This window comes from Cynocephalus volans, chromosome 9, assembly GCF_027409185.1.
Source record: "Cynocephalus volans isolate mCynVol1 chromosome 9, mCynVol1.pri, whole genome shotgun sequence".
In the NCBI taxonomy this organism is placed as follows: Eukaryota; Metazoa; Chordata; class Mammalia; order Dermoptera; family Cynocephalidae; genus Cynocephalus; species Cynocephalus volans.
Window position 1 is genome coordinate 147,187,990 of NC_084468.1, and position 13,803 is coordinate 147,201,792.

Here is a 13,803-nt window from a genome sequence, read left to right on the forward strand (position 1 = left end):
GCGGGTCTCAGGGGCCAGTCCTCCACCCACCGAAGCCTGCAGGTGTCTCCTGCAAGTGGGATGGGCAGGGGAAGAACATGTGGGGCTGGGGGAGCTGTTCTGCCGTCACTACAGTAAGCACCACGGTATCTTTGCCTTGATCTCAGAACTGTGGAGTTGTCCTCAGAATAACCAAGTAGGGCAGGTTCTGTAGTTATTCGCTCTTTTTAGATGAACCAAGTAAGCAACACAGGTGGAGAAAGACAAAAGATTTCCACCTGGAGCCTGCAGCTGGGCTACCTGCTGAAAGGTCTTTCTTCCAGAGATGAATGCTGAGGGTGCCCAAACTAGCTCTTGCCCATAGATGCATCGTGAATTTGTTTTATTCCATTTGTTTAGGTGACTGGCAGGTAAGGGGATCTGAACCCTTGACCTTGGTGTTATAACACTTTGCTGTAAACAACTTAGCTAACCAGCGAGCCCTGCTTCCTCGTTTCATATGAAATGTTTGGAAAAATAATATCAGTACTTTGTTTTTATACAGTATACACACAAAGTAATTTTAAATTGGTTTTTAAGTTGGAATATTGATAAAAATCGTGGATGGTGGTTTCATGGCACTTTATTATCCTGTTCTTTCCACTTTTCATAAGTTTTCAATTTTCCATCATAAAATGTAAAAAAAGAATTAATTGAGAAAAAAATTTGAAAACATTTCTGTGTTCATGTGAATCACAAATAGTGTATACTGGATACTTCTAGGGAATAATAACTTGTAGATATGTGGTATTCTTCTGCAAATCTGATAAAATGAATCACTAAAAGGATATATATTGTTATTGGTGAATACTGGTAGGTTGTAGGCAACAAGATACACACACTGACAATTAAGGCAGTGATACCACTCATGCGACAGTGTAAAAGCAAAGATCAATACCATATTGAACACTACGAAGTAAAAAGCAAGAACTGTTTGGCCCACTTGGTTAGAGAGTGTTACAATACCAAGGACAAGGGTTTGGATCCACCGCACTGGCCAGCAGCTGAAGGAAAAAGAAAGAAAATTAATGTAATAAAAGATCCGATATGATACTACGGTTAAGAATTCCTACCAAGTATATACAGACAAAACTAACCTATCAGTAAATTAAACAGACTTACATCCAAGTTCTTAGTTTACAAAACTGTATCCTTATCTAAAGACAAATGAAATGGGTTTAAGTGGGTGCAATCTGGGGGCAGAGCTTGGGAATGGGATCAAGGATGAGGGGGAAATGTTTAAACACCAAGAGCACGGTCTTGCGTGAAATAATGGCAACGTGGTCTGCACTGAGCAGTAGATCAAGTCAAGCATCTCACTGAAGGCTGCCAATCACCTCGCAGTTGCAACTTTAAGTACATGTCATTCTGTCTCATTTCTAAACCTGTGGGAAGATCTTATGCATCATTGTTTAGCCAGTTTCTTTCTCATAGATACGTAACAGGTCTTTCTGAAGTGTCTCTGTAGGGCCTAGAAACAGAATTCCTGGGTCAAATATGTGACAGTTTTACTGAGAAATATTGACAAATATCTGTATTAAATGTCGGTGTCATGTTGCATGTGGGAATAGTCACTTTTTTCCTCTTTCACAATTAATCTAATGTTTGTATTGTGGTAAATTATACGTAACATGATATTTGCCATTTTACCATTTTAAAACATAGAATTCCATGGAGCTAATTACATTCCCAGTGCTATGTGCTTGTTACCTCTATGTCCAAGTTTTTTTTTGTCATGTTAAACATAAGTTGTTCACCCATGAAGCAGCAAATTCCCATCATTCCTTTCCCTAGTTTCTGGTAACGACTAATCTACTTCTGTCTTTGAATTTTTTTCTTTCTAATTTATTTTCTCTTAATTGACCCATGATAATTGTATCTATTTATGGAGTACAATGTGATATTTGGGTACATTTATACATTAAAAAAAAAGAATGCAATTCTGCCTTTGCTGGAATGGAAATGAAGTTGCAGAAAATTGTGTTCAGTGAGATAAGCCAGGTACAGAAAGAGAAATACCACATGTCCTCACTCACACATGCAATAGTTGATGTCAAAGAAGGAGAGAGTAGGACAGTGGTCACTAGAGACTGGGAAGGGAGTGGGAGGGGCAAGCAGAGAGGGTGGTCAGTGGATCCAAAATCGTAGCAAGATAGGAAGAATAAGGCCTCGTGTTCCACAGCAAGGTAGAAAGACTAGAAACAGCAAAGTACTGTTCCTGAGACCCCAACGTCGGTTTGCTGGCTGCTCAATAGCCAGTAATTGAGAGACGACAGCCAGTGCCAGGACAGGTAATCAGGAAGCCGGCAGCCTGGGGAAATGGTGGGCTTACATCTCAAGGACCATTTCCATCTCTCCCAGGTTTGCTAAAGGGTCTTATAGGGGTCTGTGGAGGAGAGCTGATTCATGGTGACCAAGCAGGGACGAGCAGACACGCATGAGTGTTTCAGATAATCGTCAAGGAACTTCCCTGGTGGGAGCTGACCAGCGTCGTCCTTCATTCTCCATGGGTTCAGTTCCTCTTATTCTCAAGTAAGGGTAGGTTGCTAAGCTAGTAAAGAACAGCCATCTGGATTAATAGATTTTCTCTGGTTATTTGGTGGACAATGTGAGAGCGAGTGTCACTGCGTTCTGACAGTTAGGCGCAGACTATGTGGTTTGGGTTCCAGGAGACAGCAAGCTTTGAAATTCACAGGTTTAACAAAATGGAGTCACTTCTGTTCAGCCTCTGACGTTACTACCTAACTGAAGTAGCTGGTACAGAGGATTTTGAATGTACCCAAGACAGAGACGTCACAAGTGTTTGAGGTGATGGATATGCCGATTACCCTAATATGATCAACGGTGACTTTTTAATTGCTTGCATATTGCACTTTAATTTTTCAAAACGTAAAAAAGAAAGTCTGAACCCACTAACATTTCCACTGACAGTGAATCCATCTTCTTCCCATCCTCGCGAAGTGGATCATATGGGTCTTTAATTTTCTCTGATCTGATGGGGAAATGGTCATTTGATTGGCTTGTTTTCTTGATCACTACTGAGTGTCAGTATGTGACTATTTGTTGATTAGTATACTATCACAGACTGTCTGGGGGCCTCTTTTCTCCTCTTTAACTTTCTTCCCTAGGTGCTTTTATTCCCTCTAAGCATTATTTAAGGAACCCTTAGAATGATGGTTCAGGATGACTCTTCCAGCCTGGCTTTTCCTGGCCATCAGTCTTCTGTTCGCAACTGTCTACTGGAGGCTTCCACGTGGATTTCTAGCTGGCATCTGCAGATTCATGAATCGGAAAGAGGAATCTTGATTTGTCCCCAACTCTCCCTGCCGAGAACCTGCCCCTCCCCAGTCTTCTCCATCTCAGTCTGTGGAACCTCCATGCTCCTGATACCTCAAGCAAGAAACCTCGAAGGCACCTTTGTTTTCTCTCACTCCTTTACTCCCCACTCAACCCAGCAGCAAGTCCTGTTGTCCTCCCTCCACATGGTGACTCTAGGTTCTGATGCACCCTCCTGGGGACACCTGGAATCCCGGCCCTTGAATGCTGGCCCATCCGCACTCATCCCCCTGTCACGGGATCACAGTGCTATCATGTGACACGCTACTTTGGGGAGTGTGTTTGGCTTCATGTGGGTCCAGTGCATGCAGAAAACACATGGAGAACCCCAGCCAAGGGGAGATCCTTGGGAAGCAGCAGTGAAGGAAGAGCCATCTGCCAAAGAGGCTGAGAGACACTGGCACAGGCCAGTCAGCTGCGTCACCTTCCTGACACATAAAGACAACAGGAAAAGCAGTGATGAATTAGTGGGAGCAAGTTCAGTGGAGTGGTAGGGGTCAAAGTCAGGGTGCCTCTGCTGGGAGATATGAAAGAGAAATACCACAGCATATGATGATTCCCTAAGAGTCAGTAAGAAAAAGAAACCAATTATGAAAATGGGTAGAGCGCAGAAGGAACCTCAGAAGAGGAGGAATAAATGGCTTATAGATATATAAAATGAATTTCAACACCATCAGTAACTAGTGAACTGAAAAAATTGTGAGATTCACTTCACACCGTTCAGACAGCTGCCATTAAAAGACTGACCATACCAAACATGGTCAAGGATGTGGAGCTGTGGGGTCCCCTATAACTCCTGAAGGGAGTGTGAAGGGGTTCAGCTACTTGCAGAACATCCTGTCCAGGTCCAGTGAAGGTGAAGACTGTGTAATGAGCACCCACCACGGCTTTAAGCAGAAAAGTGACATGATCTGATTTGCTTTCATAACATTATATCGTGTATTCCTAAACAGCTGGAAAACAGTATATTGACCATAATCACCACGAAGAAAAGCAAATGTTTAGGTCATGGGTACACTATGTACCCTAAGTGAATCATCAACCAACATAGGCATGTACTGAAACAACACACTGTGCTCCATGTATGTACACAGTTAGATGAAATTAGACATGTTCAGGGTTGGATGGCCATAGACAATATACGTACAAATAAAAATTTTTTTTAAGTTTTTAAAAAAAGGTGGCTCTGGTTGCTGTGTGAACAACATGCAGTGAGAGGGGAGGGTGGAAGTGGGAGCACTGTGCAGTACAGCAGTGTCTGAGTGAGGTCGTGTGCGGCTTGGATGGGGGACGTGGCGCGGAAGATGGTGACACAGGGTCCCAAATAAGCACGGATGTGGACTCTCGGCTCTACCTTTTTCAATCATTTATTTTTGTATTGTTGGGCCCAGATAAGATCTTATAATAAGTCTTGATATCAGCTAGGGAAACTACATCTCTCTATGTTATTCATTATTTAGAAAGGCTGAGGTGCCTCCTGGACAGTGACTTTTGCACAGGCATTTCAGCAGCAGAGTATCAGAGTCCTTGAAAACCTTTGTGGGGGGTTCGGGCAGCTGGCTGCTTAGCTCAGCTGGTTAGTGTGGTGCTGATAACACCAACGTCACCAAAAAATAAGTCAACAAACAAGTGAAACAAACAACATTGCAGATTAAATTTCTTTGAAAATACACATTTATCTATTAATTTGGAGTTGGCTGATCCCCTCAAGCTCAGAATCCCCACTGTTGATAAGTAATCAAGGCTGTGGGTCAACTTCACTGCTCGATCCTGGGCCGAGAGGCAGGGAACGGTGTCCCAGGCTCCAGTCACAGTGCGTGGGTCGCAAGCACTGGAGAAGGTTGGTGAAGGAACGTATGAGTGAATGAGCCGTCCGTAAAGGGATGTCAAATACACGATGTGTACATTTATACGAAGATTCAAGCACAGATGGGGTCGGGGGTGGAAACTGTCACTCTTGGGTAGTAGCTGAAACCATGCGCTGAGGATTAGATTCCCAAGGGACTCAAAAGATGCCAGAGTCACCAGGGGAGACTCACTTGCACTATATGCCCAGGTACCCCAGAGGCAACTTCTGGCTCATTGCACCCAGGGACGCCTGCTCCTACCTCGGTCTTGGCTCTGCCCAGGCCTGGTCCCCTTTCCTCTCCAGCACCCCAATAAGCCTCCTCCTGCCGCATGTGCGGTAAAAGGATAGATGTTGCTACTGTCACCTTGGCTGCTGTGTCTGAGCCTATGGAGGTTGAAAACTACTAAAATGACTTTTTAAATTTAGAAAACAGGCAAGGCCCAGTTCTGAAAAGAAATTCTTTAAGGGAAAGAAGGAATTAAAGCTGCCTGAGAAAGATCCGGCCAAGACTAGCCAGCGAATCCTGAGGAAACCAAGATGAGGACTTTTCACATATTCAATTAACTCGGAAAACAAATCACTGATGAAATTAAGGGCGTTTCAGTGGAGAAGAAACAGGAGGAGTCTAATCCTCCACACCCACCTCCTGTGCAGAAGATGCCATCAGAGAGGACGATGGGAAATGTCAGCAGGAGCCTGTCATCTCCCGAATGCTGATGGCATCTGGAGTCTGTCCAATAGGAAGACAGAAAAGACACACTCTACAGGCTCATAAGGCCTGAAGGGGCCAGATTCAGAACTTCACGGTGAAGCGACAGGTTGTGCTGGTGCCTGTTCTGGCCTGGACCGAGGAGGACACGCCCGATCTGCAAGGACGAGAGGAGCTGTCAGTCCGAGCTGCTGCCGAGGGAACCACCGCCCACGCTGGGGACAGAAGGGCAGCTCATATAGACGGGCAGAGCCGGACCCAGGGAGAGTGCAGGTGAGTTCACCTCGGACCACGTGAGCAGGTGGCCTGGGACCCAGTGAAGGGTCAGGAGTCTAGGGTGGAGCTGGGGGTCACTACCTTGCAGGTCCAGGATAGGCATGGGATGATCCTGCGAGGACACCTCACCCCAGTCCGTGAGGACAAAACTGGGGAAACTGCCCTAGCCAGGGTGGTATTGGAGGCCACTCAGAGGAAATGTGGACAAATCAGCTTGGAAGGGACCTGGCCAGCATCGCGGATGATGCAGGCGAGTTCACAGGATGTGGCTCTTGAGAGAAAGTAGGAAGTGCCAGCTGTGGTTGTGGGCAGTGACCCCATAACATTAGAAGATGGAACCCACGCTCTTGCTGCAAACGAATCCATCTCAATTTGGGAGATTTCTGTGGCGTTAGAGGAGTCAGGACTGGGAGGGACTTGCAGTGCAAGAAGAATGCCTGCAGATCTGTGTCAATTGTGAGAGGAGGAAAAGGACACACGACAAAGTGTAGAGCTTTGAAATGTAGCAAAAGTGAAAGAAGAGGCTCCCAGAAGAGAGTAAGAGAGAGGCTGTCTTGGCTTGGGGACAGTGACTCGTTACCAATAATGGTTACCCTTTCTAAGAATTTTTTTTTATTAGATAACATTTAAAGCAAATACACAGTACCATAATTAGAACTATAAACTCCATGTATCTATCTACAAAATTATGTCCCAATCCCTCTACTTCTCAAACTTAAGAAGCAAACAATAGACCATGTAGAATTTTACGTATAAATACTGTTGCTCTGAATGTCTCACTTAGAGAACCTTGTTTCAATACGTTTATAGTATCATAATCAGACGTGATAAGTAATGATTTTCTTATTATGAGATTTCCACCGTTTCAATTGTCATATATATTTTGTAACTCTTACAAATGTTTGTGTTTAAGTCAGGAAAAAAAATGAGGTAAGTCTTTTTGATTGATATATATGATCTTTACAGATGTAATGCACATTATTCTTTTTCCTTGTTTTGTATGTTAAAGATACCTGGTTTATTGTGGTGTCGAGTGTCCCACAGTCTGGAATTCCCTACGAGGTCGTTCATTTCCGTTGCTTCTTGAAGTTGTGTCTTTTTTAAAAAAAAAAAGACAACTAAATAGACAAGCTCGCATTTGAGTAAAGGTGGATCCAGTGGCAAGAGATCAGCAGGTGTCGTGGGACTATAGCTCTTACAGCTCAAAGGAAAGAATCAGACACAGGCTTGCGGGCTTATAAATTCCTAGGAACCCAGATAGGCTTCAGGCTCCCATTAGGAGAGAGAACACTGGGGAGTCCCAGCTTCCCACTTTTTGTACTTTCTGGAGAACCAGACCCACTGGAAGGAGATTCCCCAGATAGAAACTCTCAAGGCACAATGGCCTTTGCAACCTCTCTGGCCGAGCTCCAAGCAGAGGCCAGCTGCCCCATCTGCCTGGACTACCTGAGAGACCCAGTGACCACTGACTGTGGGCACAACTTCTGTCGCTCCTGCATCCACCAGTGCTGGGAAGACCTGCAGCACATCTTCCCTTGTCCTTTCTGCCTCCACTATTGCCCTGACAACAGCCTCAAGAGGAACACTCAGTTGTGCCACATGACTGACATTGTTAAGCAGCTTCCCACCATGAGGAGGAAGAGGAGGCGGCAGGAAGAGAAAGCCCTGTGTGAGCAGCACAGTCAGGTGCTGGACCTGTTCTGTGAGACGGACCTGGAGCTCTTGTGTCCCCAGTGCAGGGTCTCCTCCGACCACCAGGATCACCTCCTGATGCCCTTTGAGCAAGCTGCAGCGAGTCACAGGAGGACGCTCAAGAGCTACATTGAACCCCTGAGGGAGCAAGTGGAAGATGCAGAAATGAGATATGAAGTGCAAGAGTCAAAATCTTTTGAAGTGAGGTGGAAGATGGAGAATTGGAGGTTGAAATTACATCATGACTTTGAAGAACTTAAGTGTTTCTTGCAAAAGGAGCAAGGTGCAATTTATGCTCGGCTACTTACTGAAAGGAAGAATTGTGAAGAAAGATTAATGGAAAACCAAAGCCAGATTTCACACCATATATCCACGCTAAGTAATCGGTTACATGAAATAACGGAGAAATGTTTGCAAGCAGACCTAGATTTACTGAGAGATGTTAAATGTATTAACAACAGGTCTGAACACATAGACACCCCAGCAGTTCTTTCATATGAATTACAAAAAGAAAGTTGTAGTCTCCCTCCACACTATTTTGGCTTGCAAATCATGATTAGCACGTTTCAGGTAGATTTGACACTAGATCCTGAAACTGCCCACCCGAGTCTTGTTATCTCAAAAGACAGAAGAAGCGTGATGTTTAGTATGTTAAAATCAAACTTTCTTCACAATCCTCAAGCATCTCCTTTATATCCTGCAGTTCGGAGTTGTGAGAAATTTAATGCTGGGAGATATTTTTGGCAGGTAGAGGTAAGAGGCTCAGGTCAATGGTCCTTAGGTGTGTGTAAAGAATCTTTCCCTAGAAATGCTCTCATGTCACCATCCCCACACAACGGCTGCTGGCAAATTCAGCAGTCCCAAAGTCCACGTGCTACGTGGGATACAGTCCAGATCATGCAGACTGGCATTTTTCTGGACTGTGAGCTGGGAGAGGTTTCATTTTATAATTTAAATAACAGATCACATTTGTATGTTTTCACTGATGTGTTTGCACAAAAGCTTATGCCTTATTTCTCTATTACACCTTCTTCAAAATCTCTTACCATGAGTATCTTCAGAGATGAATGATTAACTACTTGGAGGACCATTTTGCATGTGGCTATATTTCCTTCTGGTGTTTGGGGGAGGACTTATAATAAAGATTGTGATTTTCTTTTTGACGTTTGAATGCTGAAATTTTTTTGGACTCACTTTTTAATATTCCTCTTCTGTCCAATATCTGGGCAAGATGATGAGAAAGCCTGGGTGCTTCCTCCTTTGTCACAGGTGAGACATTCAAACCAAGCAAGGCCCTGAGAGGGACCACACCCTCACACCAGCCCTACCCTGTAATCATTTTAGCAACCCCAGCCTTGTCTCTTTTCCCTGCTCTCTCAAGTCATTGTTAGAACCACTTAGTAACCACTCTGCTCTCCCCATAAACTTTATCATGTGAATAATAAATCATTTCATCCCCTCTTGGTATGTGGCATCCTCAGTATCAACACTGAAAAAAATGTATGTGGGTGGTGACCCTGGGTCTTTAAACTGACCCCAACAATTAGCATTGTGACCATGATTATGGAGAAGTTGGCTACCAGCATCAGGGGCTTCTCCTCTTGCTTTGGTTTGCTAATGGGCTCTGCTGCCCGATGGCAAGCCTGCACTTTCAGCTCGGCTGTTTTGTGCTTCGTTTACTGAGTTCTGCTGAGGGTCTGCTAGACACTTAAGTAACCTAAGTTAGAAGTTTTGATAAGGTGCTGGCCAGTTTGATCAGCTGAGTAGAGCATGATTACTGAAAACACCAAAGTCTAGGGTTCAATCCCTGTACTGACCAGCTGCCAAAAAAAAAAAAAAAAAAAAAGTTTTGAAAATTATTGGTGTGTTTATATAGCCTTAAAAGTATAAGGGAAAGGAGTTTAGATTCAGGTCATTCTTAATGTGGCTCTGGGTCTTGTGTCTCAGTCCAGGCCTATCTCTGTGTCTTAGAATGAATTTGTGTCTCGATTCAGGCATAAGCTGTGACTGATATAGGTTCAAGGGAGAAGACCCTAAACTGTGACAGATTGGTTGTGTGACTCAATCAGCCATTGGCCCCTGTTCTATCCAGCACTCAGAGGAAAGAACATTTGTGCCACTTATGGGTCCATTGGGTGGTCACTCATACAGTTCAAGAAAAGTTACTACTTGAAGGTCCATCAGTATTTGAAGATTTGAATTATTGATGTCTCATTTTGTATTATTCTGCTGTAACAGAAAACTTGAAACTAGCTAATTTATAAAGAACAGAAATTTATTTTTCACATTTCTGGAGGCTGGGGAGTCAAAGATCAAGGCACTGGCATGTTCCTTGTCTGGTAAGGGCTCAGTGTTCACTTCCAAGACAGCACCTTGAAGGCGGCATCCTCTCTAGAGAAGAGCAAGATTGTTTCTCCCATGACAGAACAGAAGGGCCAAAAAAAAATGCCGAATGCCCTTTTTATTGTACCATTAATCCATTCATAAGGGCTCTGCCTTCATGGCCTAAACACCTCCCGTTAGGCCCCACCTCCCAGCACTGTTACATTGGTGATTAAGCTTCCAACACATGAGTTTTGGGGGAACACACATTCAAATCATAGCAATCGAGGTCCACACTCCTAAAATCAGATGGCTAACTAGGACTCTACAGAACATCTTTGCTGCTTCTGCTGCTACTGCCTATGCCTTTGTTACAACAAAGACCCTGGTCCTCACCGTTATAGGGAGAGGTACTGAAGGCACCCCTGTGGTACAAGGCAGGGGTAACTCCAACCAGACTTAGGCCCAGGATTCATAAACTCAATAAACCTGTAGTGGCCACAGGACTCTCATGATACTCATGTGAGGTTCTCTGCAGTAAGAAAAAAAAAGAGAGAAAAGAAGGCAGAAAAAGGAAGGTAATGGAAAGAGAAACAAAGAAACAGAATCAGGGAGAGGACCAAAAAAAAAAACTAGAACAGAGTTTCCATTTCTAATTTCCAACTGCAAATCTAAAATTCACTAAAATTATCTACACAACAAAATCTGCAAAATAGAAGCAGGGTCCAAAAGATATAAGGGCTTTTCTGTTTCTATAATCCAGGTGATGATTGAACTTCAGTATCTGCTGTAATGCGGCAACTGGAAAACCTTCACGGACACAATCAATCTTTTACCTCAAATTAGGTAACCAGGAAACTCCTGTAAATTTAAACATTGTCATTACTGAATATAAAATAGAGGTCAAAGAGATATACATGATCTTAACCATCGGAAACATTGGCTTGAGAGTTCTAATCCCCATACCAGCTGGCCCCCTACTCCTACAAAGGGCTGGCCGGTTTGCTCAGTGGGTTAGTGTGGTACTGATAATACCAAGGTCCAGGGTTTGATCCTTGTACTGCCAGCTGCCAAAAAGAAAAGAAACACTGGCTTGCCTAAATTCCCTGTGGCAATAGCACACATTGCCCTGAAATATCTGAGAGAAAGCACGGATACATTGAACAACAAATTCAAATCCAAACATTCATATTTTTGATTGTAAGGAAAAGATTTATGGTGTTTCCAAGTTTTTCTACTTGTGGTTACCTCTGTCAGCAATTTCTTTTTGTGATCGTGTGTGTATTTAACTTTGAATTTCTTGTGTATCTTCAAGTTGTTTTAAGGCTATGTAAGCACGATCTTTTTTCTCACAAATCCTATGTGTTCCGCAACTTGCCTTTTTTTATCTAGTGATATATCTTACAAGTAATTTAATATCCGTGCATACTGATCTATCTCATTTTTGGTAAATATTTGCTCTGTACTTCCTTGCCTAAATGAGGTACGTAGATAGTGCATTGTTTAAAGACTCAACGTTGTATCTTTTTGTATTCATAGTGTTTCCCAGGGGGGTTTCCCAAAACCTTTCACAGTAAAATACAATATTGAGGACTTAGACACTTCAAAAATATTTTGAACATATTTTTCTTCCCCGCCACCCCATATTTTGAACATTTTCAAAATGTGATATGTATGTGATAGGGTGGTGTTTTGTATGTTGGGATTAGTCAGTTTTGCAGTGATGTGGGGTCGCCCTTAACAGACTTTGTACCAAGGCCATGGGGGCTTGGAGGGTTGGAGCTGTGGGAATGGACAAGAGAGAGCAAGTCTGCAAGCGTGCTGGGCTTCATGTGTCCCTGAGCAGGTGGGCTCCTGTCGGCCCTGCACTCCTGGGCAGGCTGCCAGGCTGGAAGGGGGCTGGAGGGATTTACACTCTTCAGACCGAGGCAAGCAGCTCACTCAGCCCAGCGGGAAGATGGGATCTGCTCGGAAGAGTAGCTGTCCTTGAGGTCCCCCAATGGGTCGGCCACCAGCCTGGGCGATGCAGGCCCTGGGGCCGGGGCTGTGGCGCTGGAGTCTGATGCGTTGCACTGAAGGAGACCACACTGCTGGTCGTGAGCTTATGTGAAGGGTGTGTCCAGTGTGTCCTGCGGTGGGTCCTGTTTACATGACTTATTTGTGTGGTTACATAGCCCTTCATTTAAAAGAGAAAAGTTCCTTTTACGAAGTTATTAAATTATATGTTTAAAGGCTAAATTAAAAGAGAATAAAATTTCTATTTTAGATTTGTAGACTGTTTAGATTTTAATCATATATTTTAATACATCTTTAATAATACGCATTTTCTTTCCCATTTTAGCATGACATATGATCTTCATGTTAATTTACATTTCATATGAAAAATGATTTCCTGTTATAAAGTAAAAAACGTTATGATGACATGTTAGATTGACGGTAAGAATAAAAATTAAGATGCATGCATTAAAATAGGTCATGGGTTGGCTAGTTACCTCGGTGAGAGCATGGTGCAGACAATGCCGAGGTGCAGGGTTCCATCTCTGGACAAGCCAGCCATGGAAAAGAAAGAAAGAAAGAAAATACATCACAACTCATCTGTGATGTCCTGATATTCAGTTTTTTATTTTTAAAAATAATTATTCGTGTTATTTTTAACATCCAGTTTATTTTTAATTAAAAACAGAAAATATCTTTTAGGATGCTATTTAAAAATTATTTTCAACATTAACGTAGTTTTGTTGTAAGGAATCATTCGAGACTACTATAAACAACTATATGCCAACAAATTTGAAAATCTGGAGGAAATGGATAAATTTCTGGACACACACAAGCTCCCAAAACTGAACCATGAAGATGTAGAAAATTTGAACAGACCAATAACAATAAAGGAGATTGAAGCTGTTATCAGAAGGCTCCCAACAAAGAAAAGCCCAGGACCAGATGGATTCACAGCAGAATTTTACCAAACATTCAAACAGGAATTGAATCGCTTCTCGGCCTTTTGGCTAAGATCAAGTGTAGTATCTGTTCTTATCAGTTTAATATCTGATACGTTCTCTATCCGAGTACAAACAGGAATTGACACCGATTCTTTACAAACTATTCCAAAAGATTGAAACAGACGCAAATCTCCCAAACTCATTCTATGAAGCAAACATCATCCTGATATCAAAACCAGGTAAAGATATAACCAAAAAAGAAAACTACAGGCCAATATCCTTGATGAATATAGATGCAGAAATCCTCACTAAAATACTAGCAAACAGAATACAGCAACACATACGTAAAATTATTCACCACGATCAAGTGGGATTCATCCCAGGGATGCAAGGTTGGTTCAACATATGCAAATCAATAAATGTGATACACCATATTAATAAAGTCAAACACAAGGACCATATGATCATCTCTATAGATGCTGAAAAAGCATTCGATAAAGTTCAGCACTCATTCATGACAAAGACCCTCTATAAGTTAGGTATAGAGGGAAAGTATCTCAACATAATTAAAGCCATATATGCCAAACCCACTGCCAATATCATCCTGAATGGGGAAAAGCTGAAAGCTTTTCCTTTAAGAACAGGAACTAGACAAGGATGCC

General features: G+C 42.9%; 1 protein-coding gene and 1 pseudogene across 1 annotated transcript; both read left to right on the top strand.

Annotated features, from left to right (window-relative positions):
* The first annotated feature begins 7,568 nt into the window (after nt 1-7,568).
* LOC134385828 (putative tripartite motif-containing protein 61) lies at nt 7,569-9,887 on the top strand. Its single transcript, XM_063107506.1, has 2 exons — nt 7,569-8,081; nt 9,852-9,887. The coding sequence occupies exons 1-2, from the start codon at nt 7,569-7,571 to the stop codon at nt 9,885-9,887; spliced, it is 549 nt and encodes a 182-aa protein (XP_062963576.1).
* A 3,300-nt stretch (nt 9,888-13,187) lies between these two features.
* Nucleotides 13,188-13,306, top strand: LOC134386737 (U2 spliceosomal RNA; annotated as a pseudogene).
* Nucleotides 13,307-13,803: the final 497 nt, after the last annotated feature.

Bases quoted from the DNA above. Each gene is read 5' to 3' on its own strand.
- LOC134385828 (XM_063107506.1), top strand. From the start codon at position 7,569: ATGGCCTTTGCAACCTCTCTGGCCGAGCTCCAAGCAGAGGCCAGCTGC. The intron at 8,082-9,851 runs GTGAGGTGGAAG...TCTGTGTCTTAG, and splicing joins AAGAGTCAAAATCTTTTGAA to AATGAATTTGTGTCTCGATT.